Source organism: Oenanthe melanoleuca, chromosome 6 (genome assembly GCF_029582105.1).
Source record: "Oenanthe melanoleuca isolate GR-GAL-2019-014 chromosome 6, OMel1.0, whole genome shotgun sequence".
Classification (NCBI taxonomy): domain Eukaryota; kingdom Metazoa; phylum Chordata; class Aves; order Passeriformes; family Muscicapidae; genus Oenanthe; species Oenanthe melanoleuca.
The window spans coordinates 34,007,198-34,034,618 of NC_079340.1; the positions used below are offsets into that span (position 1 = coordinate 34,007,198).

The 27,421-nt window shown below is 49.2% G+C and overlaps 2 protein-coding genes across 2 annotated transcripts in view; one reads left to right on the forward strand and one right to left on the reverse strand.

Annotated features, from left to right (window-relative positions):
• GLRX3 (glutaredoxin 3) overlaps nt 1–27,421 on the forward strand; it is a 339,780-nt gene that overhangs the window by 151,705 nt on the left and 160,654 nt on the right. The gene's annotated exons all lie outside the window — the stretch shown is intronic.
• Nucleotides 26,443–27,421, reverse strand: part of TCERG1L (transcription elongation regulator 1 like) — a 47,255-nt gene continuing 46,276 nt past the window's right edge. The window contains exon 13 of the mRNA XM_056494280.1: nt 26,443–27,378. Coding sequence (XP_056350255.1) covers nt 27,222–27,378 — 157 coding nt within the window. The 3' untranslated portion in view covers nt 26,443–27,221. The remainder of the gene's footprint in view (nt 27,379–27,421) is intronic.

The window sequence follows — 27,421 nt, forward strand, 5'->3', positions numbered from 1 at the left end:
GCTGCAGTTGGAATAAATGGAAATGAGAATAAATAAATAGTGTTTTACAGGGGAAGCAAATGGACAATGGGGAAGTACCTCGGGTTGTTAAACCCTGCCTGCAGGAATTCACTCCCACCTCCCACAGCTCTTACAGGCTTTTTATGCCAAATCAAGCAATATTTTTGTCACCTTAGGAGAATAATGTCGAGAATGCCCAAGGGCTCTGTACCTGCCTGCCAGCTCTGTGTGTTACCCTGACACAGACCTCAGCCACTGCAGCTCTCAACAGCCCTGCTCAAATATTAACTGGCACAGCTCCTGAAAAACAACAGGAAAAAGCAGCTGTTTTACCCCAATCGTTCAAAATCCAGGCATTCCTGGATCCCCACCAATTCCCAAATTGTCTCTGTCAGTCCCTGTGCTGTCAGCTCACTTAAAAAACCAAAGTCAATAAAGATGAAACTACTTAAGGAGCAGGAGCTTTTTTTTTTTTTTTCCCTTTGCTAATATGCTCTGCCTTTAAAGCAAACATAATTTTACAGCACCTTTAAATATTAACACATTTGGAGTGTTTGTTCCATACTGAGCAGTCAGCAGAGGAAATCTGAAGCAGGAGGAAAAGATTTATTGGGGGTTTTCTGCAGCAGAGGGTTCCTCCCTCTGCCCTAGCAGACACTGAGAGCACTCCAAGGAGCCCAGTGGTTATTGTGGAGCCCAGTGGTTATTGTGGAAATCCTGGGTGAGGCAGCACAGCTCTCAGCTCTGGGAAATTCCAATGTGCACAGCCACCTTCACCTGGCTCTGCATTCCCTGCAAAAATCCAGATAAACAGGATTTAAATCGGATTTTATAAAGGAAAATTACAGCCAGGGTTATTGCATTGTAAGAACTAATGGGAAATGCCTTTTATTGGATTAATATGCAATTTATGGTCAGTGCAGTGACACATTCTGTGCTGCAGCTGCTCTTTCTAAGGCATCCAGGGCAGGGATAGGGGGGATTTTGGGATGGAATTGCTCCCTGGGAGACCCTGGATCCCATGGAAGACCTGGAGCTTCCATGGAAATCACGGACATGGAGCATTTATTGTGTCCAGGGAAAACTGGACGTGGCACTCAGGCTGGTGACAAGGTGGGGACAGGAACAGCTTGGGCTTGGGGACCTGGAAGGGCTTTTCAAACCCTGGGATAAAATTGATGTGCAACCCTCATGGATCCAAACTCCTTCCCAAAATCCGAATGCCATGAGTGCAGGAATGTGAGCACCCTCTCCCCTTCCCTTCCTGCTCCCTCCTGCTCCCTTTGCCTCTGCCCTGCCCTGAGCTGAGCTGAGGGGCACTGCTGATGAATTATCAGAGTTAATTAGTGATGGAAGGCTGGGGGCAGGATGCCAACACGGGTTTGACTCCCTCCTCGCATCATCCACCCCACACAAACCCACAGCAAGAGGGAACAGCCCAGAGTGGCAGAGAACAAACCCCAGGGTGGGACAGGAGAGTTCCCCGAGCAGGCAGCAGCCCCAGTGACAGTGACTGATGGCAGAGAACTCGATAAAGATCCCACTTTTTTTGTAAACTAAGGGGATTCATTAGGCTAAAAGGCATCATTCATGCCAGGTAATTTATATTGCACAGGTAATTTAGGTAATTACCTCAACAACGAGGTAATTTATATCACACAGCAAACTTGCTGCACTCCCCCCCCCCCGATGGATTTGCTGTTGTTATCCTTTGTTAAACGACACTGAACCTTCCCATAAAAGCTGCAGCGGAGGCTTTGATGGGCTTTGTGTGTTTTCACATGGAAAACAGCTCCTGGGCACGAGCTGTAAGCCTTGCACTGCTATTCTGCTGGGTCTTATTATTTCCAGGAGAGGATTTATGGGGTTGCTTGTAGCAGGTAAAAGCTGCTCCGTGCAAACAGTCCCTGCAGCTTTCTGAGGAGCAGTCTCTCCTTTCCCTGAGGTGCTCCAGAGTTTGGAGACTGGGCAAGGGCAAGCAAGAGCTGGGACAGGCACCTGCTCCCATTCCCAAAATCCCAGTGCTGGCCTGGGCTCCATGATCCTGGAGGTCTTTGCTCATTAACACTCCTGATTTTTGCTGCAGCTGGAGCGTTTAGGTATCTATCAAAATGTCCTTGCCTGACAAAAGAAAGCCAAAAAATCCTCCCAGGCCTCCTTAATGAGACCAAAAGATTCAGGAAAAGGGATGGGAAAGAGCCAAAGATGAAATATAAATAGGATTGCTTGTTTTGAAGGAAGTCCTTCAATGCCACTGCACTGGCTTTGAGCTACCAAGTGCCACAGAAGGGCCAGCACAGCCAAGCTCCTGTCCCTTGTCACAGCACCAGGGGTCAGAGCTGGGATGGGCTGGGTTTGGGTTCCTCATGGATCAGATCCTGCCCTTGGATCAGTTCCTGCCCATTGATCAAGCCCTTCTCTTGGATCAAACCCTTTCCTTGGATCAGACCCTTCCCTTGGATCAGACCCTGCTGCTGGATCAGACCCTGCCCATGGATCAGTTCCTGCCCTTGGATCACAGCCCAGCCCAGATCTTTGTGTCAGCTCAGCTCAGGACAAGGTGTCTGCCCACCCCAGGGGACATTTGGGACAGAGTTTGTGACTCTGCAGCCAAAAAAGAAAGTTCAAGCAGACCTGTCCCTGGTGCCAGGCTGCCAGTTTGTGTCTGATGAACGCTGAGGAGCTCAGCCCTGCTCCCTGACAGCTCCCAAATTAAACCTTGGGCTGCTCAGGAGCTGCCAGTCAATAAATCCAAGTGTTTTAGAGGGCCAGGGCTGTTCCTGCTGTTAGGCAGGATGGATGACCTGCTCCGTGGGAATCTGGAAGCACCAACCCCTTTGGCTCTCCCTGCTGCTGGCTCACGTTTATGTGGCTGCTGAGGGAGATTTTGTGCTTTAACAAGAACTCAGGAGCTGTTATTTGCCTGGGCTGGAGTAACTCTGATTTCTGCCCACACCCACTGATGAGAACAGAGCAGGAATTCACAGCAGATGAGTTTCCCCCCTTACCTGTGGTACCCTAGAGCCAATTAGGAAAATCAGCACGGTTTTGCAGTGGAAGGGCTCATTTTACCTCCCAAGCTGCTGTCACATCTCTCCCTCCCCCAGATCCTTCCCAGCAGCTCATCCCAAGCCACCCTGGAATCCCAGGGGGTTCCAACAACTCTCCTGAGTTTTCCTGAGTGAATCCCTGGATTCTTGAGCCCCCATCTCCCCCTGCCTCAAGGAGCTGCTCCCCTTTGGGACCCAGCCCATCCCAAACCCTACCAGCCCTTCTCCTTGGGAATTCCCCTGAAACTCAGCAGGTTCCTGGGGCAGAGCTCCAGCCTCAGCACAAGGACCCCACGATCCCCCCAGAGCAGCACATGTGGCACAGCAGGAGCATCCCAGGCTGGGGACGTGCCAGGAGCACCCAGCTGGCCCAGCCCAGCTGCCTCCTGTTTGCTGCAGCAACAATCAGACAGGACCCACTTTCCTCATGCAGAAAAGCCAATCTTTAACCTAAGCCCATTTTTACACAATTTTCCTGTACAACCCCAACTGGTTCATAACTTCCTTGCTGTTCAGCTCATTGGTTAGGAAATGGCATTTTCCATGTTTATCAAATCTCTCTATTCTTGGATCGTTTATACATTTTCTTCACTGATTCCCATGGAACAGATTTCATGGTTTTTACAGGTGCAAATGGTTCTGTTAGCAGAGCACTTTGTTGTGTTAACTGCTTTCATCCTTAGGATTTTTCACATGGGAAGTTACAGGCTAACTGTTAGCTCAGCGAGAGTAGCAGGGCCTAAACCATATTTTATAAAGACTTTTCTTTGATAAAATATCTAATAATAATGAATTATAATAAGCAATTATATTAATTAATAAATTATTAATAAATAATATTAAATATAAATTATAAAGAAATTATTATTATTTATCTCTATGACATAGAGATGGCACTGAGAGCTGCCTCAGTGCTGGAACCCAAACAGGACCTTGGCACCTGCACTGCAGGTGTGAACTGCCCCAGAAAAACCCAAATCCACAGGGATCTTTGGCCATGAGACCCCTGAACTTCATCCAGAGCAGGGAGAGACACCAAAACTGAGATTTAGACACCACTTAACAGGTCAGAAATCCACTGCTGGATATCCTGGGGGTTCAGCTCTGAAGGGCTTTTACAGGGTTATTTTTCATTTAAACATTAATTGATTTCCCCATGGAAAGAGCTGCCCAGGGAGGTTTGGAATCCCCACCCCTGGAGGTGTCACCTGGTTGTGGCACCTGGGGACACCAGATGGTGGCCTTGGCACTGCTGGGGGCGTTTGGAACCCCAGCCTTGGAGGGTTTTTCCAGCCAAAGGGATTCTGTGGCTCCCTGGAATCAGAGCCCTCTCCTTGCAGCTCCGTGGATTTCCTCAGCCTGAGCAGCTCTTGTCACAGCAGGTTAATAAAGACATGCTGGAGATCAGGCCTGGGACAATGACAAGAAAACTCCCCAAATTAGGCTTAATGAAGAGGTCTGAGCCATAATGAGGACATGTGGGGATTCCCTGTGCCAGCTCTTCCCAAGGATTATTCCATCAGGCACTGCCAGGGAGTTTTGTGAGGCTCCTCCTCGCCCAGGCTGAGGATTCCTGTGGCTCCAGTTTGAATACATGGAATAAAGGCTCTGCAGCAATAAACCCCAGGTTTCTCTGGTCTGGAATATCCCCATTCCCAGGCAAAGCAAGGAATGTTCTGGACATCCCAGAACAGCTGTGACTGCCTGGAGCCATCCCCTCATCCCTCCTGAGCTCTGAGCTGGGATAGTGGGGCTGTAATTCCCTGGAAGTCACAGGGAAATTCAGGCTGTGAGACAATTTTGTCATATTTGACAAGGCTAATTGACATCTCAGAGCAGGGCTTAACCAAGACTGAAGCCAAAGCTTTAGGAAGTGATAGAAACTATTTGAAATGTGGTTTAGAAAAAAGAATCTGTGATATTCAATAAGTTCCACAGCAAGCTGGGGTGTTCAGAGCTGTTATTTTAAATGAAATATATCAAAAAATAGATACAGAAAATGTGAGATGTTCTTTTGCAAAATGATTTACCTGTTTTCTTCTGTGTGTGTCAGATTAATCATTTTCCTACAGTAAGGATGTGCCCAGAGACAAAGGTGGGATGAGCTCTAAGGGGCTTGGAGTGGAATAAAAAATATTTGATATCAATTTCAATATAAATAAATACAATTCTATATACTAAAATATAAAGAAATAAAAATATGTATCATTTTATCCCTACATTCCTTCAATGAAATTCTCCTTTTCTAATCTCTCAGCTCTTACAAGCAAAGAGACTTTGACTTTGGGACACCTCCCACTGTCCCAGGCTGCTCCAAGCCTCATCCAACCTGGCCATGGACATTTCCAGGGCCTCCCAGGGAACAATTCCATCCCAAAATCTCCCCTATCCCTTAGAAAGAGCAGCTGCAGCACAGAATGTGTCACTGCACTGACCATAAATTGCATATTAATCCAATAAAAGGCATTTCCCTTTAGTTCTTACAATGCAATAACACTGGCTGTAATTTTCCTTTATAAAATCCGATTTAAATCCTGTTTATCTGGATTTTTGCAGGGAATGCAGAGCCAGGTGAAGGTGGCCGTGCACATTGGAATTTCCCAGAGCTGAGAGCACCCAGGATTTCCACAATAACCACTGGGCTCCTTGGAGGGTGCCACAGATCCGAGCAGATTTCCAGAAATTCAGAAATCCAGAGTTTTAATCTTCAGAAAGAAAATCACCATGTGCAGCCCCTGATTCATGGCTGGAAACAAACCCCAGAGGTTTTCTTTCCTCAGCTGGGGAGAGAAAGCAGGGATGAGGATGGGAATCCCTGACAGATTTTATCACCCTGCAGGAGGAGAAGGCAGCTCAAAGAGCAGATGGGTAACATGGTGTGTGTCAATGTGTCAATATTCCTTAAAAACCCTTCACTCAGAAATAGTGCAAACCCAGAGTTCTGAGCAGCCCTGAGCACAGCAACAGCTGAGGAAAAAAAAAAAAAAATCTGGGTTTATCTGATGTGAATTTTGGGAGCTGCAAGAGTCAGTTGGCCTCACAAAAAATGGATGAAGCCTTGGAATGAAATGTTAATGAGGGATTTCTATTCTTGTTACCTGCTGGCTTTGCTCCTGCTCTGCTGGGCTTCCCCAGCTCATCCCAGCTGCTTTTTGGTGTGGGGCTCCAGCAGCCTCCTGGAGCTGTCAGCACCTTGAAAGGGAAATAAATTCTGCTGTGTGAATGTGGCTCTGGGATCTGCTCCCCCAGGACAGTTCATCTGCAGGTGAAAACCAGTTCCAGGTGCTGCACTGGCCGTGTGTTCCCTCCTCTGGCTGCTCCTGGCACAGCCCAAATCACCACACACAGCACAGGGTGTGGAAATGGGAATTCCCAGCTCCACACTCCTCCCTGGGGCTGCAGGGATCTCCTGGGGATTCCAGGCAGGTTCACAGCTCATGGAAATGGGAATTCCCAGCTCCACACTCATCCCTGGGGCTGCAGGGATCTCCTGGGGATCCCAGGCAGGTTCACAGCTCATGGAAATGGGAATTCCCAGCTCCACACTCACTGCAGGGATCTCCTGAGGGTTCCAGGCAGGAGCTGGGGAGCAGGACCAGGGCAGTGGGATGGAGGGGATGGAGGGGGAAAGAAACAACAAAAAATAGTGATAAAAATAGCAATAAAATAGCAATATAAATAGGGTGTGGGTAGGAGGATCACCCATTATTGCTGAGTACTGCATTGTCATTGGGGTGCCATTGTGAGATGTCACTGTGGTGTCACCATGGACTGATTATGGTGTCACTGTGAAATGTCATTGTGGGGTCACCATGGTGTCAGTGTATTGTCATTGGAGTGTCACTGTGATGTCACTGTGGTGTCATTGTGAGATGTCATTGTGGTGTCATTGTGGTGTCACAGTGAGATGTCATTGTGGGGTCACCATGGTGTCAGTGTATTGTCATTGGAGTGTCACTGTGATGTCACTGTGGTGTCATTGTGAGATGTCATTGTGGTGTCATTGTGGTGTCACAGTGAGATGTCATTGTGGGGTCACCATGGTGTCAGTGTATTGTCATTGGAGTGTCACTGTGATGTCACTGTGGTGTCATTGTGAGATGTCATTGTGAGATGTCATTGTGAGATGTCATTGTGGTGTCATTGTCATCTCACTGTGGTGTCCCCAAATCCCAAATCCTCTTGTTTGGGGTTTGGCTCCTGTTTTGGGGCTCCCTTTGTTCAGGGGGTCTTTGGGATTTGTCTCCTGTAGGGGGGGAAATCTGGGGTTTGAGGGGGACCCTAAAATATGGGGGAGACCCCAAAACCCCCTAAAACACCCCCAGGCCCCAAATCCCCTTGTTTGGGGCTTGGCTCCTGCTTTGGGGCTCCCTTTGACCCCTTTCCTCAGCTGGGACCAGTGGGATGAGCAGCACATCGCTGCCCAGCCTCCCCAGCCCCCCCAAGATTTTCAGTTATTAATGTCTGGCTTAGCAGGGTTTGTGCTTTGTGAGCCTGGCAAAACAGCAGCACTGGGCTTGTACGAGCAGAATAAACAGAATTTAAAGTGCTCTTGTAACGTCTGGATCGACTTCTCCTGAATAGAAGAGGAAAAGCAAATTATTGTTGTTTGCTCTGTGACCAGCCTGAGCTCTTCTCTCTTCCAGGGAAACCAATTAAGCCTTTTCATCTACTTAAAGAGGAGAGTAGGGGAGTTGTATGATGTATAAATTGATATAAATGGATTCAAAAATGATGGAAAAATTCAGCTTCCTGGCTGTCCCTCTGCTCCTGCAGGTCCCTTTTTCCAGGGGAACCCACAGGGAATTTCCAGGGATTGTTCTAAAGAGAATATTCCCAGATACTTCCCAAGTTGCAAGGTCCATCCTCCTTCAGGACACGAGGCCACCCTGGTGAGATTCTGTTCTGTGAGATGCTCAGGGTGTAATTAGTGGTGGGTTAATAGTCCCAGTCAATGTGTAATTAGTGTGTAATTAGTGCCAGCAGGAGCAGGCTAAGCCACAGCTCTGTCCTGGTGCCAGATGATGGTTGGTGGCTCCTGGCATCCATCCCTTGCCCCTCTCCTCTCAATTTCAGCCCCTGACATTTATCTTTCAGCTCCTGCTCTGGGCTGATGCTCTTGTTATTTATTCCATCTGATATTCTCAAATCAAGCAGTGGATCTTCAAAAGAAATCCTCGATCAGGGTGCAGCTCCACTGGGCCTGGCTCTGGCCAGGTTAAACCCATGACTTTCCCTCTCTGATCATGGAATATTTCAGTTTCAGGCTCTGAAGGAAATTCTGGTGATTGATAATTTTCCATTTCATTGCCATTCCCTCTCATCTCCTCGGACTAAAGTGAAACATTCCTCTTTTTTAGGAGAGACTGCTTTGATGTTGCTGGGGACGCTGGGTTCAGCTAATTTGGAAAGATTTAATATTTATTTTTCCTGTTATTATCCCTGGCTGGGAGATACCTGCACTGGCAGCTCTGGAATCGTGGGGTGGTGATTCTGTGTGTCCTGGTTTGGGGACAGGTGTCTGCCAATAGAGACAGGAGCTTCTCTCTGAAATGGAGAATGTGAACCCCCTCCCTCCAAATTATTATTATAATTGTGAAATTAAGGGGCTCTCAGGCAAAGATAGGGGAATTAGGAATAACAGTTCTTTACTAGGAAAATTAAACTAGCAATGCAGTATTACACAGAACAATCCCAGCCCTGCCAGAGTCAGAATCCAAGCTGACACCCGTCAGTCAGTCAGGGTGTTGGCACAGTCCCATTCAATGGTGGCTGCATCCTCCTGCAGGGGCAGATGTGGTTCAGCTGGAGCAGTGCTCCTGGAGAAGGTGCAGTTTCCTCTGAAGCTCCAGGGATGATGTGAAAGGTCTGGTTTTCCTCTGGAATCCAGTGGGAAGAAGGTGCCTTGGTGTCCCAAATCTCAGTTTTTATCTGGGTAGGAAAGGCTTGGCTCCTCCCCTGGCTGGAGCATCTCCCAGTGGGATGATGGAATTTTATCAGTCATGCCCTGGGACTCAGTGGCCATGAACAGGAGATATCTCCTGGAGGGAGGATGGGCTGTGGGAAGATAAAGATGATTGCCCAGCTGGGTTAAAGATGGCCCATGAGCAGATAATGTGTGCCAGGAGATCAGGGGCACTGCCCCAGCTGGGGTAACAGATGGGACAGAATTCACATTTCTGGGATACACAGAATTCACATTTCTGGTCACATCCTGCATTGCAGCCCAAGACAGCCACTGCCACCATCCCACAATCCAGGGGTGCTGATGGGAGAATCCTATTACATTTCTGATTGCTGGGAAAGGAGTTTCTACTCCAAGGCTCAGGAGTTCTCCAGCCAGAACAGCCCCTGATAACAAGGAGGAAATTGGAAAAAGCCAAAATCTCTTGTGCTGCCCCACGGCCCCTCACTGAGCTGCCCGTATTTCCATCTGCTCAGTGGGATGGATTTATTGCCTTTATTTCCTTTATTTCTTTTCCAACCCAAGGCTGCCACTGTTCTATGATTCTCTTCCAGAACTTTCTGGGTGATTCCACATTTCCAGCCTTTCTCCTGGCCCTGTGGAGGGAATGAACACCTGGTGCAGCCCCACAAACCCACCTGCACCCACAGTTCTGGCTCCAGCTCCAGATTCCTCCTCCTCAGAGCCCTCCCTGCAGCTAAGTGCTGGCGTGGCAGGGGTGATAAAAATAAAGTGCATGAAGAATTTCCTTTTGCAAAGATCAGATTTTGAAGGAAAACACCCATTAATCCTGAGCTGTCTGGGCAGTGACACTGATGTGATTCACAAGGCTGAGCTCTGCTCTTTGGGAAACAAGATAAATCCTCAGCTGAGCCACCAGTGGCTGCAAGATTAATCCTGAGTTACCCTTGAGTGGAATGCCAGTGGGTGGGAAGAGAAGAGCAATGTCCCACAGACCAACCAGGGATGGGGAATCAGAAGCACCCCAAGGTTAATTAAAGAGGGTTTTTTTCTCATGTCTCCCATGAAATTGATGCTCTGGGGAATGGAAACCATTCCCTGTGTCCTGTCCCTCCATCCCCTGTCCCCAGTCCCTCTCCAGCTCTCCTGGAGCCCCTTCAGACCCTGCCAGGGGCTCTGAGCTCTCCCTGATCCTTCTTCTCTCAGTGAGCACCCCCAGCTCTCCCAGCCTGGCTCCAGGCCAGAGGGGCTCCAATTTTCCTGATCTCAGTTTCAATCAGTGCAGAATATTCTTTTTATCTGAGATAAGCTCCAAATGGAAAGAAAAAAAAAATAAAAAAGAAAAAAAAAAAAAAAAGAAAAAAAAGAGGAAGTTAAATTTGCCTGAGTGTTTGAGATAAGCCTGGAACTGAAGGTGGAGAAGGTTTTATAGCAGCTCTTTCCTGCCCAGATCACAGATTCAGCCCTGCCTGCTCTGATCATCACGCTGGGGTAAGAGGTGCCCTGGCAGGAGAGATGGACCAGCAGCACCAAGAGTGCAGAAATTCCCTGGCAATTCTGTCCCTGAAGCCCTGGGCAAGCAGCCCTGGGAGCTGCAGGGACAGGAACAGGGGGCAGGGACCCAGGGGAGCCCCCAGAGCATGGGGTGGCTGCAGGTTGTCACCTGTGTGTGGCAGCTGGGCAGAGCTGGGGATGCTCCTGAGGGGACAGAGAATATTCATTCATGGCCATTCTGCACCGGGCTGGCACCAGCTGTGACCAAAGCTGAATAAATCTGAGCCCCAGCCAGGTTCTATCCCAATCCAGAGTGTCCAGAATAGCAGAGGTGGCAGCCAGGGGATGTGCTGCTGCTCCCAGCAGGGAGGAATTCCCAAATTCCCCAGGGAGAAGGAGCAGATGGGAGCCCCAGGCAGAGCTGGGGGGATCCCAGGGGAACAGGAGCAGTGCCCCGAGAGATTCCAGGAAATTCCCGAGGATTTCACCCAAAACTCAGGCTTTTCACTCCCCCTCACTCACATCAGGCCAAGATCTGCTGTGGTTTAAATTCGTGTCTGTTGCTGCCTGAGCTCTGGAGGGGTCTGAGTGGCACAGTGAGGGAAGGGCTGATGGCACCAATTCCCTGAAACCAGCCAAAACCAGGAAAAACCAACTCAGGACATGCCAGGACAGCTGGGAGGAGCTGGGGGAACCCAGAATGCCAGTTTATCACGTTGGTATAAATTCTGGAAGATCTCTTGTAGGGATGCTCTGGGAACCATTTCCAGGCTCATGTGCTCCCTGTGTGGCATTGCTGGCTGCAGATAGCAAGGGCTGCATCTGGCCTGGTGCAGAATCTTTGTCCCTAAATTTGTATTTTTATATCAGAGTGGCCTTGCTTGGAGAATGCTCTGAGTGTTCCTCACTGCCTCAGGAGAGCTGGGCAGGCAGAAAGCTGCCATGATCAGTCAGGAGATGAAAACTCAAGATGGGATAACTCTGTTCAAGAGGAAATAAATCCGAGGGGAATCCTGAAGAGATCCATGGAATTACAAAGAGATGAGCAAGAGGCACCAAACCTGATACTTGATCTCTCTTGCTGGGTATAAAACACCAATCCCTAACGCAGAACCAATTTTCCTTCTCACTTACTTTTTTTTTTTTTACTGACAACAAAGCCTTCCATGAAGCAGAGCAGCATCCTGCAGTGAGAAATCCATGGAAAAGGAGCTGCCAGAGCACAGGGGATGGGGATGGGATGTGGATGGGATGGGATGGGGATGGGGATGGGGATGGGGATGGGATGGGGATGGGATGGGATGGGGATGGGATGGGATGGGATGGGATGGGATGGGATGGGATGGGATGGGATGGGATGGGATGGGATGGGATGGGATGGGATGGGATGGGATGGGATGGGATGGGATGGGATGGGATGGGATGGGATGGGATGGGATGATGGGATGGGATGGGATGGGATGGGATGGGATTCTGGGATGGGATGGGATGGATGGGATGGGATGGGATACTGGGATGGGATGGGATGGATGGGATGGGATGGGATGGGATGATGGGATGGGATAATGGGATGGGATGGGATGGGATGGGATGGGATGGGATGGGATAAGGGGATGGGATGGGATGATGGGATGGGATGGGATGGGGATGGGACCCTGTAGCCTTTCCCTGCCTGGGAAGGTGCCTGGCCTGGAGCAGGGAGATCAACACAAATCCCACAAGATCAACCAAATAAATGATATTAAACCATCCTGGGAATAGCCCAGCCTGCTGGGCTGGGTTGCAGCAAACAAAGCCCACAGACTGTGGTGGCTCAGTCTAATTCCAGGATTAACTAATTGGTTTGGAAGGACTGATCCCAGCTAAGAGGCTTTTCCTCACCACGGCTGAGTGGGTGGTCAGAGATCAGCACACAAGGTGCAGTCAGGCACTGGGACTGTGTGTGCCAGGAAGAGCTGGGCTGGGCTGGGCTGCTGGAGCTGCTGTGCAGGGAAACACCAGCAGCACCACAGGCTGCAAAAACAACCAAAGGTTCTGCTTTGGTCGGTTCTTATCCGAGTTTTTATCTCTCAGCAGCATCTGCACATCTTCCCCAGCCACTGGGGGCCAGGAAACTTCAGGAATTCCTGGGACACCTCCAGGGATGGGCACCCCAACCCTCCCTGCCAAGGCCTGAGCACCTTTCCATGGGGAAACTCCTGCCAGGATCCTGCCACACCCTCCTTTATCCATTCCTTGGAAAACAATTCCCTTCCAGCCAAAAGAACGTGAAACCCAAACCAGTGCCCCAAAGTGCCAAGCATGAATTAGAACGAGTTAGCCACCATTAAATCACATTCTGCTGTTTATTCCATTTGGCTCAGGATGTCATTTTTCTCCCCATCACAGCCAGGGGAATGAATGATTCCATCCCATCCCATCCCATTCCATCCCATCCCATCCCATCCCATCCCATCCCATCCCATCCCATCCCATCCCATCCCATCCCATCCCATCCCATCCCATCCCATCCCATCCCATCCCATCCCATCCCATTCTGGAAGGATGGGGTGTTTGTGGTGATTTTGGGTGCCTGCCCTGCCACTCCCAGCCCTGAGTACCCCCCCTGGGGACAGACTGCAGTCATGGGGGGCTTGGATCAATCTCTGATCACAGCCAGAATCAATTTGATCAATAAATTCCTGTAACTTTTCAGTTTGGGGTGTTAATTAACGTTACTGATTGCAGGGAGAGGCAGGTGGAGCTTTGAATGAACCCAGAGGAGCAGCATGGAAAGAGTGAGAGACCTGAACTGGAGCTGCTGGAAACACAAAGTGAGGGATGGAGAGGCTTTGGTGTCTCCTGATTTCTCTGAAAATAAAGCCCTGCTCAGCCTCAGAGCAGAGATCCCCCACACCCCCTCATCATTCCAGAGTTTTCTGCTGCTTTGCTCAAACTGCTGCTGGCTTGCTCGGTTTGTTACTGATTCATGTTTCAAACCCACCGTGAGCAGATTGTCCCCAAGGAACAGAGCCAGCCTGAGCCCTGCTGGGTCTGGGGTCACACAGAGGAGTGGGTTTGGGATCCCACTGCTTCCCACAGAGCAGGGATTTGGGATCCCAGTGCATCCCCCAGAACAGGGATTTGGGATCCCAGTGCATCCCCCAGAACAGGGATTTGGGATCCCACTGCTTCCCTCAGAACAGGGATTTGGGATCCCAAACTGCTTTCCCCAGAACAAAGATTTGGGATCCCAGTGCTTCCCACAGAACAGGGATTTGGGATCCCAAACTGCTTTCCCCAGAACAAAGATTTGGGATCCCAGTGCTTCCCCCAGAACAGGGATTTGGGATCCCAAACTGCTTTCCCCAGAACAAAGATTTGGGATCCCAGTGCTTCCCACAGAACAGGGATTTGGGATCCCACTGCATCCCCCAGAAGAGGGATTTGGGATCCCAGTACATCCCCCAGAACAGGGATTTGGGATCCCAGTACTTCCCACAGAACAGGGATTTGGGATCCCAGTGCATCCCACAGTACAGGGATTTCGGATCCCAGTGCATCCCCCAGAGCAGGGATTTGGGATCCCACCCCCACTTTCTCCCAGGGCTGCACAGGCACAGGAGCACTCGGTGCTCTCCATCAGCTGGAACAAACAGGGTGCAGCAGGCAGAGCTGGTAATCAGGGGATGAACTCAGACTCAATAACAAAGGCCAGCAGCAGAAAACCCGAGACAGATGGAGCTGGAATGAGAGAGGAGCTCATCCCATCCCCTCATTCCTTTTATTCACAAGGAGAAGATGGTCCTGTCCCCCAGCACGGTGTGTGGGTGGGCAGGACAGATCCCTGCCCTGTGTCACCTGGCCAGGGCTGCCAGGGCAGCTCCAGCAAACAGAGCACATTTCCTATCCAGAGTCAAACAGGATCCCAGTCCTGGCAGAGCAGCCCGCCGGGAATGCCGTGCTGGAGGATGGACCCTGCCCCTCTGCAGCCCCACACTGCCCATTTCCCTCTGGCCCGGGTGCTTTGGGCACCCTGGGCAGGACCCAGGAACAGAATCCCCGTGGTTTGGGCTGGAAGGGGCACTGAGCCCACCAGTGCCAGCCCTGCCCTGCAGGGACCCCTCCCAGCACCCCAGCCCTGCCCAGCCTGCCCTTGGACTCGGGTTTTTAATCATTTCATATTTCTGATTTACCGAATTTGGGGGTTTCCCTGCTCAGGTGGGACCTGCTCCACCCCCAGGACTCCTTCCAGGGACATCCCAGCGATTTCCTTCCCCTCCCACACAAACCAGCCCCAATGTGCAGAACAGCCCAGTCAATAAAAGCTCTCCCTCAGTTAATGACTTTCTTTCAATAATGACTCCCCTTGTTTGGAATCAGGGACTGGCTCTGCTGATCAATTGAACGACTGGGAAGATTGATTCCCACCGAGGTGATGCCTCTCGCTGATTTTCCAGCTCCTGCATCCCCAGGGGAGGAGCAGCTCACTCCTCAGAGCCTGCTTTCCACAACGAGGGTTAAATATTAACAGCTCACTAGTCCAGATGTTGATGTAAACCCTGGCACAGGGTGCCCAGAGCAGCTGGAATGTCCAGGGAATGTCCAGGGCCAGGCTGGAGGGTTTGGAGCATCCTCACACTGTCCGGGAGCCCTGAGCCAGGTGAAGCTGCCCCTCTCCTCAGCCCCACCCTGGGAATGCTGAATTCCTGGAGCCGGGCTGGGCAGAGCCCTCAGGGGGTTTTCCTGGTTTAATGCCCTGGAAAACTGCTGGAGCTCGGGAAACAGCAGAGGAAAGGGCAGAGCACAAATCCCAAACACTCTGCTACAAAGGCAGAAAGCCCAGCCTTGTTCTCTTTTCTCTCTGAAGCACATTAAAAGATTAATGAGGGAGATGTGATCTCCAGGAAGAGGCACAGGGATTTCCATTAAGCAGTGCCTGAGCCCGGGCAGAGCAGCAATCCCAGCAGTAATAAACCAGCTCCCTGTGATCCTCACAACACACACTGCAGCCTTCAAGCAGCCACGAGATTAAAGAAATTACTTCCATGAAGCACAATCTGCTCCCCTTCCTGGACTTGGCTTAGCCACACAGTCAATCAGGGAAGAATATTTTCTCCTGCTGAAAAGAAACTTTTACAGTGGCACTTCCTTGCAAAAATGAGACTTTTTAGCGATAACAAAATCCAATTTCCTGTGATGTGGCTCTGCAGAGCAGTGGCTGCGGGCTGGGGCGTGTAAAACTCTTTTCAAGCTTGTCTAGGCTTAGCTCTGTCACTCCCACCCTTCACCTGTCACTCCTTGGTGGGACAAAGGTGTCCCTTGGCTGGGACAGCAGCAGCCAGGGGAAAACAGAGCTGCAGGAAAGGAGAGCAGGGGGAAATTCCATTTTCCTTGTCCTTGTGCAAGAGCTGGGAACTCATCCTCAGCATCCTCTGGCATTCCAGCATTCCCCAGCCAGAGCCCAGCAGGGACTGGGAATATCCAGAACAGCTCTGGAATGAGTGAGTATCCAGAACAGCTCTGGAATGAGTGAATATCCAGAACAGCTTTGGAATGAGTGAGTATCCAGAACAGCTTTGGAATATCCAGAACAGCTCTGGAATGAGTGAGTATCCAGAACAGCTCTGGAATATCCAGAACAGCTCTGGAATGAGTGAATACCCAGAACAGCTCTGGAATGAGTGAGTATCCAGAACAGCTCTGGAATGCTCCCGTGGGTATCACAGCACAGAGATGCTCCTCGGCTGCAGCTCTGCTGCTTGCAAAGAACAAAAGTGCTTAAATGGCAGCTGAGAAAGCCCTTGCTCGTTAAATGGGTTTATTATTTCCTGAGCTCTGGTTAATCACCCTTTTAGAGCCTCTGTTTGCTAATTGAATGCTTCCCCTTCCATCAGGAGATGAGGGGAGCAGGAGCTGTTGGAAATGTTGATTACACACAGGGATAAAGGTGCTGGGCTGCTTCATGAACCTGGGAAAGGAGAAATTTCTGCCTCCATCAGCCAGGCTGTGTCATCCCTGTCTGGGGACATTCCCACAGCTCCTCAGCAGGGGCAAAATCTGCCTTTTTTTATCCCCTGAGCATGAATTATCAGCTATAACATAACTGAGGGGAGAGATGGGAAATGGTGGCAAGAGAGGCAGGAAAACAAAAGTTAAATGAGTTAAACCGAAAACACAAACAGGTTTTGAAAAAGATAAGTGTGAAACAAATGAACCAAAACTGGCTTAAACACTGGGGAGAGTGGATAATCGAGTTCAGGAATTAGAGCGAAAAAACAGGAGCTGCAGTTTGGAAGGACAAGCACAGAGCAGAACACAGAGAGATCAGCAAAGTCGAGTCAAGGATAATCCCAGCTGGGCAGGGGCTGGGCTCACAGCACAGTGAGTTGGGTTGATGTGGCAGAAATGTGAATTCTGTGTATTCCAGAAATGTGAATTCTGTCCCATCTGTTAACCCAGCTGGGGCAGTGCCCCTGATCTCCTGGCACACATTATCTGCTCATGGGCCATCTTTAAACCAGCTGGGCAATCATCTTTATCTTCCCACAGCCCATCCTCCCTCCAGGAGATATCTCCTGTTCATGGCCAGTGAGTCCCAGGGCATGACTGATAAAATTCCATCATCCCACTGGGAGATGCTCCAGCCAGGGGAGGAGCCAAGCCTTTCCTACCCAGATAAAAACTGAGATTTGGACACGAAGGAACCTTCTTCCCACTGGATCCCAGAGGAAAACCAGACCTTTGCACATCATCCCTGGAGCTTCAGAGGAAACTGCACCTTCTCCAGGAGCACTGCTCCAGCTGAACCACACTGCTGTCACTGCTGTCACTGCTGGCACAGCTGTCACTGCTGTCACTGCTGTCACTGCTGTCACTGCTGTCACTGCTGCACTGCTGTCACTGCTGTCACTGCTGTCACTGCTGTCACTGCTGCACTGCTGTCACTGCTGCACTGCTGCACTGCTGTCACTGCTGTCACTGCTGTCACTGCTGGCACTGCTGGCACTGCTGGCACTGCTGTCACTGCTGTCACTGCTGGCACTGCTGCACTGCTGGCACTGCTGTCACTGCTGGCACAGCTGGCACTGCTGGCACTGCTGCACTGCTGCACTGCTGTCACTGCTGTCACTGCTGTCACTGCTGCACTGCTGCACTGCTGCACTGCTGCACTGCTGTCACTGCTGTCACTGCTGCACTGCTGGCACTGCTGTCACTGCTGGCACTGCTGGCACTGCTGGCACTGCTGTCACTGCTGCACTGCTGTCACTGCTGCACTGCTGTCACTGCTGTCACTGCTGCACTGCTGGCACTGCTGGCACAGCTGTCACTGCTGTCACTGCTGTCACTGCTGTCACTGCTGCACTGCTGTCACTGCTGCACTGCTGCACTGCTGTCACTGCTGTCACTGCTGTCACTGCTGGCACTGCTGTCACTGCTGGCACTGCTGGCACTGCTGTCACTGCTGTCACTGCTGGCACTGCTGGCACTGCTGTCACTGCTGCACTGCTGTCACTGCTGCACAGCTGGCTCTGCTGGCACTGCTGTCACTGCTGCACTGCTGTCACTGCTGGCACTGCTGTCACTGCAGTCACTGCTGCACTGCTGGCACTGCTGCACTGCTGTCACTGCTGCACTGCTGGCACTGCTGGCACTGCTGCACTGCTGTCACTGCTGGCACTGCTGTCACTGCTGCACTGCTGTCACTGCTGGCACTGCTGTCACTGCTGTCACTGCTGCACTGCTGTCACTGCTGAACTGCTGTCACTGCTGTCACTGCTGTCACTGCTGTCACTGCTGCACTGCTGTCACTGCTGCACTGCTGTCACTGCTGGCACTGCTGCACTGCTGTCACTGCTGCACAGCTGGCTCTGCTGGCACTGCTGTCACTGCTGTCACTGCTGTCACTGCTGTCACTGCTGGCACTGCTGGCACTGCTGGCACTGCTGTCACTGCTGCACTGCTGGCACTGCTGTCACTGCTGCACTGCTGTCACTGCTGCACTGCTGCACTGCAGTCACTGCAGTCACTGCTGTCACTGCTGGCACTGCTGTCACTGCTGGCACTGCTGTCACTGCTGGCACTGCTGCACTGCTGGCACTGCTGGCACTGCTGCACTGCTGTCACTGCTGCACTGCTGGCACTGCTGCACTGCTGGCACTGCAGTCACTGCTGTCAGTGCCGGCACTGCTGGCACTGCTGGCACTGCTGGCACTGCTGGCACTGCTGCACTGCTGTCACTGCTGGCACTGCTGGCACTGCTGGCACTGCTGGCACTGCTGGCACTGCTGCACTGCTGTCACTGCTGCACAGCTGGCACTGCTGTCACTGCTGCACTGCTGTCACTGCTGTCACTGCTGTCACTGCTGTCACTGCTGGCACTGCTGGCACTGCTGGCACTGCTGGCACTGCTGGCACTGCTGCACAGCTGGCACTGCTGGCACTGCTGCACTGCTGGCACTGCTGGCACTGCTGCACAGCTGGCACTGCTGGCACTGCTGCACTGCTGGCACTGCTGGCACAGCTGGCACAGCTGGCTCTGCTGGCACTGCTGGCTCTGGGCTATCACGGGCAGCAGCCCCAGGGCTCACCAGCCTGCCGTGTTTTCCTTGGCTGGCTCTGGCTGAGCTGGGAATCAGCTCGAGCTCTCTGCTGAGAGGAACGTGGCTGGTTCCAGCTTGGTTTCCCTGGCAACCCTCGGGATGCTCATATGGAAGTGTGGCCCTCGGTGCCCCATCAGGGCTGAGCCCAACACATGGCCCAGGCAGGGAATACTCTGATTTTTCCTATTCCTTAAGCTCCAGCTCCCATTGCTGGGAGAAGACTGCTAAACACATCAAGGAGCCACGGGGAGGAGAGAGGGGAGATTAAAAATGTAAAGCCTCGTGTTCCTGAGTGTTCTGGAGTCAGGAACACTCCTCACCTTTCCTGCTGCTTCAAAATAAACACGTTAGAGAAAACCCCTTATCCTGCCCAGCCCCCGCAGGCTCCAGGTGGGAAACACAAAGGATTTATCAGCACTGGGGTTTTATCACTCACAGATAATCACAAGCTCCTTGCACAGCACAAGCAGCAGAGAGGGAAAGGAAATCCTTCCTCCTGCCAGAGCAACCAGGATTGAAGGGGTGGAGGAGCAGGGCAGGGATCTGGGAACAGGATTTGGGTTTGGGGCTGGGATGGGGTAATGGGATGGGATAATGGGCTGGGATGGGATGGGATGGGATAATGGGATGGGATAATGGGATGGGATAATGGGATGGGATAATGGGATGGGATAATGGGATGGGATAATGGGATGGGATAATGGGATGGGATAATGGGATGGGATGGGATGGGATGGGATAATGGGATGGGATAATGGGATGGGATGGGATAATGGGATGGGATGATGGGATGGGATAATGGGATAATGGGATGGGATGGGATAATGGGATGGGATACAGGGATGGGATGGGATGGGATAATGGGATGGGATAATGGGATAATGGGATTCCCCAGCATTCCCATCCCAGCCATTCCCTCTCTGAGCTCTGCCCACCATCTCCCCTCTCATCCCCAGGGCATGACACAAACAACCTCACAGCGTTTTTGGTTTCTTTTCTCCAGGATTTCCCCTCGGGCAAAACTTTTCTCCAAGCAGAGGACTAGTGTGGAATACTTAAAGACACAGCAAAGCTGAGAGGAAAGTGTTGCCTTTCCCAGCAGCTCCACGTCCTTCTGGAGTCACCTCTCCCAGTAAACAGAATAATTTACAGATAAACCTGACTCATGCAGCTCATGGAAGCAGGATAGTTCTGCTCTTCATTTCTGCACTGGAATTTGTTGTTTCCTTTGCTTGTTTTGTTTTTTGTTTTTTTTTTAATTATAAGGCAAAATGGATTTTTTTTTTTTTTTTTTTGTCTCAAAAACTGCCCAAAGCAAAGACTTTAATTTTAAAGCAGTTCACTGCTCTGCTTTCCCCGAAGCATCCCAGGGCAATGGAGTTTTTGCTGTAGCAATTTCAGAAGCTGACATGGAGCAAACTCTGTCTGTTCACTGCTGAGTCCTCAGCAGCAGAAAGCAGCAGCAGTGATTTGAAAGTTTTACTCATTTTTAATTAGTGAGAAGCCAAAAATCCATCAGTGCCTCGCCTGGACTTCTGCCAGTGCCAGAGAAGAGAAGAGCCCATCAATTGTGCAGTGCTGGGACCTTTCCTGGCTCTTCAGCCACAGCCACTGGTCACTGACTGAGCCCACACCCCCCAGGGACTGCAGCACCCAGGAATTCCCTTTATGTCCAGAAATTCCCTTTTTATTTCAAGGAATTCCCTTTAATTCCAGAAATTCCTTTTATTACCAGAAATTCCCTTTATTTTCCAGAAATTCTCTGTATATCCAGGGATTCCCTTTATTTCCAGAAATTCCCTTTTATTTCCAAGAAGTCCCTGTATTTCCAAGAAATCCCTGTATTTCCAGAAATTCCATTTTTATGTCCAGAAATTCCCTTTAATTCCAGAAATTCCCTTTAATTCCAGAAATTCCCTGTATATCCAGAAATTCCCTTTAATTCCAGAAATTCCCTGTATATCCAGAAATTCCTTTTATTTCTAGAAATTCCCTGTATTCCCAGAAATTCCCTGCATTCCCAGGGCAGCAGCCCCGAGGGTCAGTGAGAGCCCAGCAGGGGTGGCAGCCCCAGTGCCAGCACCCAAAATGTCACCTCACCTTCCCCAGCCTGGGCCATGGGAGCTGCTCAGAGCCACAGAACTGGGGGGTGGAAAAGCTCCTGGAGCCCACTGAGGCCAACCAGCACTGCCAGGAGCCCCCAGGGATGACTTTAATTTGAGTTTTTCTATTTCCCAGTTCTGCCCTGCATTAGTTCATAACCCTGAGCTCCACACAAAGTGTCCCAAGTTCTCCTCCCAGCTCAGTCTCACAACAATCCTTTCCCAGCCCAGAACCAAGGACACGCTGCAGCTCCAGCCCCAAAAATGCAACCAGAGAGAATTGGGGAGAGAATCTGGGAGGGTGGGACTGCAGAGCCTGGAGCTGGGGCTGGGCAGTGACCCCAGTGTGGGATGGACCCAAACTGATCAAAGGGTGAAACTCCTGACTGGGATCCACCCTGGGCTCTTGTGTTGGAAAAGATGGAACAGAGAAATCTTGCAAATATGAATGCCCAGAGTCTGAAACCATGAACGAGATTGGAATGAAAGCCACGTTTGAGATGCCAAGCCTCAGTTACTGAATTGCCATGAAACAATGGGATGGCCCTGAAGGTAATTAATCCCCTCCTGATAGAACAATGCCCTCGGCCAGAGAGCAACTCCAAAGGTCCAAAGGACTTGCCAGGGTCCAAAGATCAGATCTTAGAGTTTAAAATGGAACACACTGTGCTAATATAAGGATTCCTATAGGCTGTGTGTAAATGCTGTAGAATTTGTATCTTGTGTTAGATTGGTTAGTGGAAATTAGAATATTCACCATGGAAGAAGATTTATTGTATTGCAAACGGGAAATCGCTCTCTTACTCCTCTTCCTCTCTTCTCCCTCTTCTCTCTCTCTCTCCTTTATCTCTCTCTCCTGCTCTGGGCTGGGCAGCCCCTATCAGGCTCTTTTATAACAAACTGCCGCTGCAACCTTCAGCTTCAACAGAGCTCTGGAGTTTTGTCCCACACCGTCCAGCCCCACACAAAGACTCCAAACACTCCTGGGCTCTGCACTGCCCAAGCTGAACCCTTGGAAGGGTTTTGATAAATCCCTGCTTTGTTCCTTTAACTCTGCCCTGTGTGTCCCCAGTGCCACCCACGGGGCTGTCACCCCCTCCAGTCTCTGGGAATCACCCCCAGCTCTGCAGAAGAGGATCTTCCCTCCCTTTGCAACATCCCAGCTACACTGGGTGTTTTAGAGAGGATTTTGGAGCAGCTTTTGTTTCACAATAAAACCATAAAAACGATTTGTAAGAGATCAGTGCAGAAGATCCAGACACATCAACCTCCAGCTGACTGTGTCTGAATTATTAAATCAATATTTTATTCTTTTAGGAGGAAAAAACATCACATCTGAGGGGAAAATTATTTTCAATACAAACAAAACACGGGCCTTGAAAGTCTCAGCTTACCGTGCCTACAATCACAACCCCCTCAGATGGAGAAGGTCTTTATTAAAAATGCTCTTTAAAGTTAAATATGTTCTTGTTTTGCAGGCACTGCCTGTTCCAAGTAGAAGCACAGCTTTGCTGTGATTCCAGGGAAAGGCTTTTCAAAGAGAAAAAGGAGAAATATATATTTAAAAAAAATTGTTTCATGGGGTAAAGGATCCAAGATCTAAGAACTGACTGGTTTGGGTTGGAGGGACCCCAAATCCACCCCAGTGCCACCCCTGCCAGGGCAGGGACACCTGGGACACTGCCAGGGATCCAGGGACAGCCACAGCAAACTGGGAATTTTGATGGTTAATCCCCACCAGCTGTCACTGGTTCAAAACCAATGATGGCCAAATTGATTCTGACAGGTAAATGTGGAAAAATTCATTTGGGAAGATTTCAGTGAGTCCTCCCAGCTCAGAAACTTCCCAGAAGAGCTGGAGACTCCAGTGTCCTTGAAATGTGCACTTTAAACAAGCAGAGAATTTACAAGGACAGGTTTTTTTTCCCCTCTCTAAATAAATAACAAGCTGAGAAGGAAGAGGAGTGTTCAGAGAATGTTCAGTGAACTGGCAAAGACTTCTTTGCCTTTTTTTTTATCAAACCCTTCATTTTTATCAGCAGCTGACTCCAAAATGATCAGCTACAGAAAGCTCTGGGGGAAAGGAGATGATTTTTAAGGTCCCTTCCAAGCCAGACCACTCAATTATTTACCTTGGAAATTATCCTCAGAGTTAAATATTGGCAAATTATTCACTTATATTAAAGAAGGAGAAGGAGAAGGAGAAGGAGAAGGAGAAGGAGAAGGAGAAGGAGAAGGAGAAGGAGAAGGAGAAGGAGAAGGAGAAGGAGAAGGAGAAGGAGAAGGAGAAGGAGAAGGAGAAGGAGAAGGAGAAGGAGAAGGGATGGGGTTGTGGTCTGCAGTGAAGATGAGAGGACTGTAAATAAAAGAACAAAAATAAATAAATCATTGATTCTCCCCCAAAGCCAGACACTGCTGAGCACCTGGATGAGGAAATACAGTGGATCAAAAAGCAGTTGGAGGTTTTTTGTAGGTTCCTCCCTCCCTCACAGGAGAGGAGGGGAAAAGTTCAGTTCTGACAAATATGAAGCATCCAGTCAGGGCTGAGCCAGCTCAGTGTGTGAGAGGAATTTCTCACAAACTCCTGGAAAGCTCCAAGCCAGCTCCAGGTCTGTCTCTGCAGAAAGGGGAAAACTCCATCCCCTTTCCAGGGAAAAACATCATTTCTGCATTCCCAGTTTCTCCCAGTTTCCCTTCCCAGTGTGAGGCTTTAAACACAACAACCCCAGGATGAGCAAATGGAAAAAACCCAGAAAAGTGCCTGGATCCCAGAGAGCTCCCAGAAAAGTGAATTCTGTGGGAAGAGCCAGCAATTCCCAGAGTGGCTGCCAAGGAAATTCAATGTATGGACATCAGGAGCAAACCCAGAGCATCTTGCTGTGAATCCAGGAGAGTGAATTTGGCATCTCCTGGGAACTTTGCCATCATTTGTTTCCATTTCTCTGACTTCTCCTCATTTCTGCTCAGGATTAGCTGTCCCAACAATGATCACAGCAATAGGGAAGCCTGCTCCCAGGGGAATGGGAGGAAAGCAGTATTTACCAAAGTAAAGAAATCAAAATATGAAGAACTAAGAAAAAAAAAACAAACAAAACAGTCACAAAGTACTTCAAAAAGTGAAGCAAAATGGCTTTAACTCTTGCTCAACCACTAAAAAATCTGTAGCCTTGTTAAGAGGCTGAAAAGCAGAGAAAAAAAAAAACAAAACACCCAAACTCACTAAAACCTCCCAAAATAATATTTTGCACATCTGCACATTGCCCACTCTGTGCACAATTTGTTCCCCAAGGACTCTGCATTTTACCTGAATCAATAAAAGCCACATAACATCATCACCTGTGATTTTCCCTCCTGTTTATCTTGGGTTCAGACCAGCAGAGCCCAGCCAAGGATGTCAGCACACAAACTGCTCCTCCCCTCAGCCAAGCAAAGCCATTATCAGCATTTTATTGGCACCACAGTGAAGCCAAAATGAACAAACTCGAGCCCTTGGCAGCCCACCCCACCTTCATTTAGCTTCTAATTGCAGCTTTGCTAATTTGCAGAGTCCTGTCCCCGGGGAGGCAAACCCCAGCTCCATCTGGGCGTTCCCTGGGTTCATTCTCCTCCCCACTGACCCAAAAACTCCAAATTCATCTGCTCCCCAAGCCCTGGCCTGGGTATCTGGGGAAGTTTCAGGGCTGTTTTTCAACGCTCTTGGTTGAACTGAAAACCATTCAAAACCATTTAAAACCATAAAAAACCATCAAAATCCATTCACAACCATCAAAAACCCTCCAAAACCATTCAAAACCATTCAAAACCATTCAAAAACCATTCAAAAACATTTAAACCATTCACAACCATCAAAAACCATCAAAATCCATTCACAACCATCAAAAACCCTCCAAAACCATTCAAAACCATTAAGAAACCATTCAAAAACATTAAAACCATTAAAAAACCATTCAAAAGCCATTCAAAAACATTAAAACCATTCTCAACCATCAAAAACCATTAAAAAACATTAAAAATCATTAAAAACCATTCAAAACCATTCAAAACCATTCAAAAGCCATTCAAAAACATTAAAACCATTCTCAACCATCAAAAACCATTAAAAAACATTAAAAATCATTAAAAACCATTCAAAACCATTCAAAACCATTCAAAAACATTCAAAAACATTAAAACCATTAAAAAGCATTCAAAACATTTAAAACCATCAAAAACCATTCAAAACCATCAAAAAACATAAAAAACCATTGAAAAACATGAAAACCATTAAAAACCATTCAAAATCATTAACCACATTTAAAACCATAAAAACCCATGAAAAAAACATTCAAAGCCATCAAAAAACATTCAAAAACGTTTAAAACCATGCAAAAACATTCAAAACCATTTAAAACCATTCAAACCATTCCACTCCTTGAAACGTTTCTCCACCTTGAAAATTTTAAGATAATGCAGCAATCCAAAAGCCCCAGGGACTCACCTGAGCAGGGCACACCCAGGAGATCCCTCGGAGCTGGGAAATCCTGGAGCAGCTGCTGGGAGCAGGACAGCAGCACCTGGGGCCTGGAGAATCCCTTTTCCCTGTCCCTCCCACCCCACAGAATTCCTCCCCAGTATCCCACCAGCCCTGCCCCTGGCACTGGGAGCCATCCCCACTCCTTCTGCCACTCTCAATTATTCCAAGTTCGTTTTTCCAAGGCAGCAGAAAATTCCTTTAGCTCCTTGATTATGAAAATATCCAGCACACAGTGAAATAAAAATGACTGTGAGTTAAAGTAACCCCCTCACTCCAAGCAAACAGAAATCTATTTAGGATTTAGGGAGCAATAATTTCAAATGTAGGTCTCCTGATAGAGAAATTGCAATCAGAGCATCTTTGGAGCAGCACAGAGATGTCCTGATGTTCCTCCAGCCACAACATCCTACCTTGTGGAGTCAGCGTGACTCTTTTGTTCCCAATATCCTCAGATTTCTGATGGATCCCACTGGAATTTGCACACAAATCAAGATTGGCAGGAGCCCCCTCTGGTTTCCCATCTCTCCAGTAAAAATACCAGCCCAGCCCTGTGGTGTTTTCCCCATTATTTCATGGATCTCAGAGTTGGAAGGGACCCACAAAGATCCAGCCCACCCCAACAACCCATCCTGGCCCTGACAGCATTTCCACTTGAGTTCTGGCAAAAAAAACACCAAAAAAACCAAAAAAAAAGACCAAACCAAACTCTTTGAAAAGAAGAGATTCTGAAAATCACCCCTGAAACCCCTCTGAAAACAGGCCTGAAATGCTTCTTAATTACAAAAGTTAAATATTTATTTGTACAAATATGATGAGAAAAATCTCATGCAGACTCTTCACGCACAGGAACAGAACCCAAATCCGACTGGGATGGCTTCACCACAGAACTGGGGCTGGAAGTTCTGGATCGGAACATGTGCCAAGGTTTTCACACTCTTCACCAAGATTAACAATTAATAGCTGATTACTACTACTCAGGACTGGACAGAGATGGATGAGCAGTGGGAGTGGGTCCTGCAGACCATCAGACCCCACACACTTGGTGGAAATGCAGAGTTGCCCAAAGATTGCTTGAGACAGTTCCCCAAAAATGATGGAAATGCCTTGAGATTGCTCTGGATGGCATCTGCTTCTGCTTAATTATAAATCTGCATTGGAGTCGTAACTTGTGTCTATTACAAGTAATTTGCATAATTAAAACAATTAAGGGATCGACGTATCATGGCAATTAGAAATGCATCAAACTGGGGATGTTGTACAAAAGAGAGCTTCAATATGAAACATTAATTCTTTGAGAAAGGTCCTTCCCGTTGGTCCCAGCTGCAGTGGGTGCTGCCCAGGCTCCGTCCACAGGCAGTTTTCCCTCAGGATCCCCCACTCCTGGGGGTGCTGCTGGACCCCTGTGCAGTCAGTGAGTCAGGGGTCTTCCTGAATTCTTCAGGGAGAAATCAGAGTGCAGGGATTCACAGTCCCCGAGCGTTTCATCCTTCCTTGGGATCCCCTCCCGCAGCCAGCCTGCCTTTATTGCCCCTTCCAGCTGCTTTTATCTCATTTTTATCTCATTTTCCGCAGCCGAATCCTGTTCTCCTTGTCCCTCTTCTTGAGAATAAGGATGAACTGATTGAAGAAATGCTCCTGGTCCTTCTTCTTCTGGACGAGGCGGAAGCGCTGGTCCCGGCCGTGCTTCTCTGCGAATTCCTTGAAGGTTGTCCTGTGGAAAAGGAGATTTTGGGAGGCTGGGGCTGTGCCAAGAC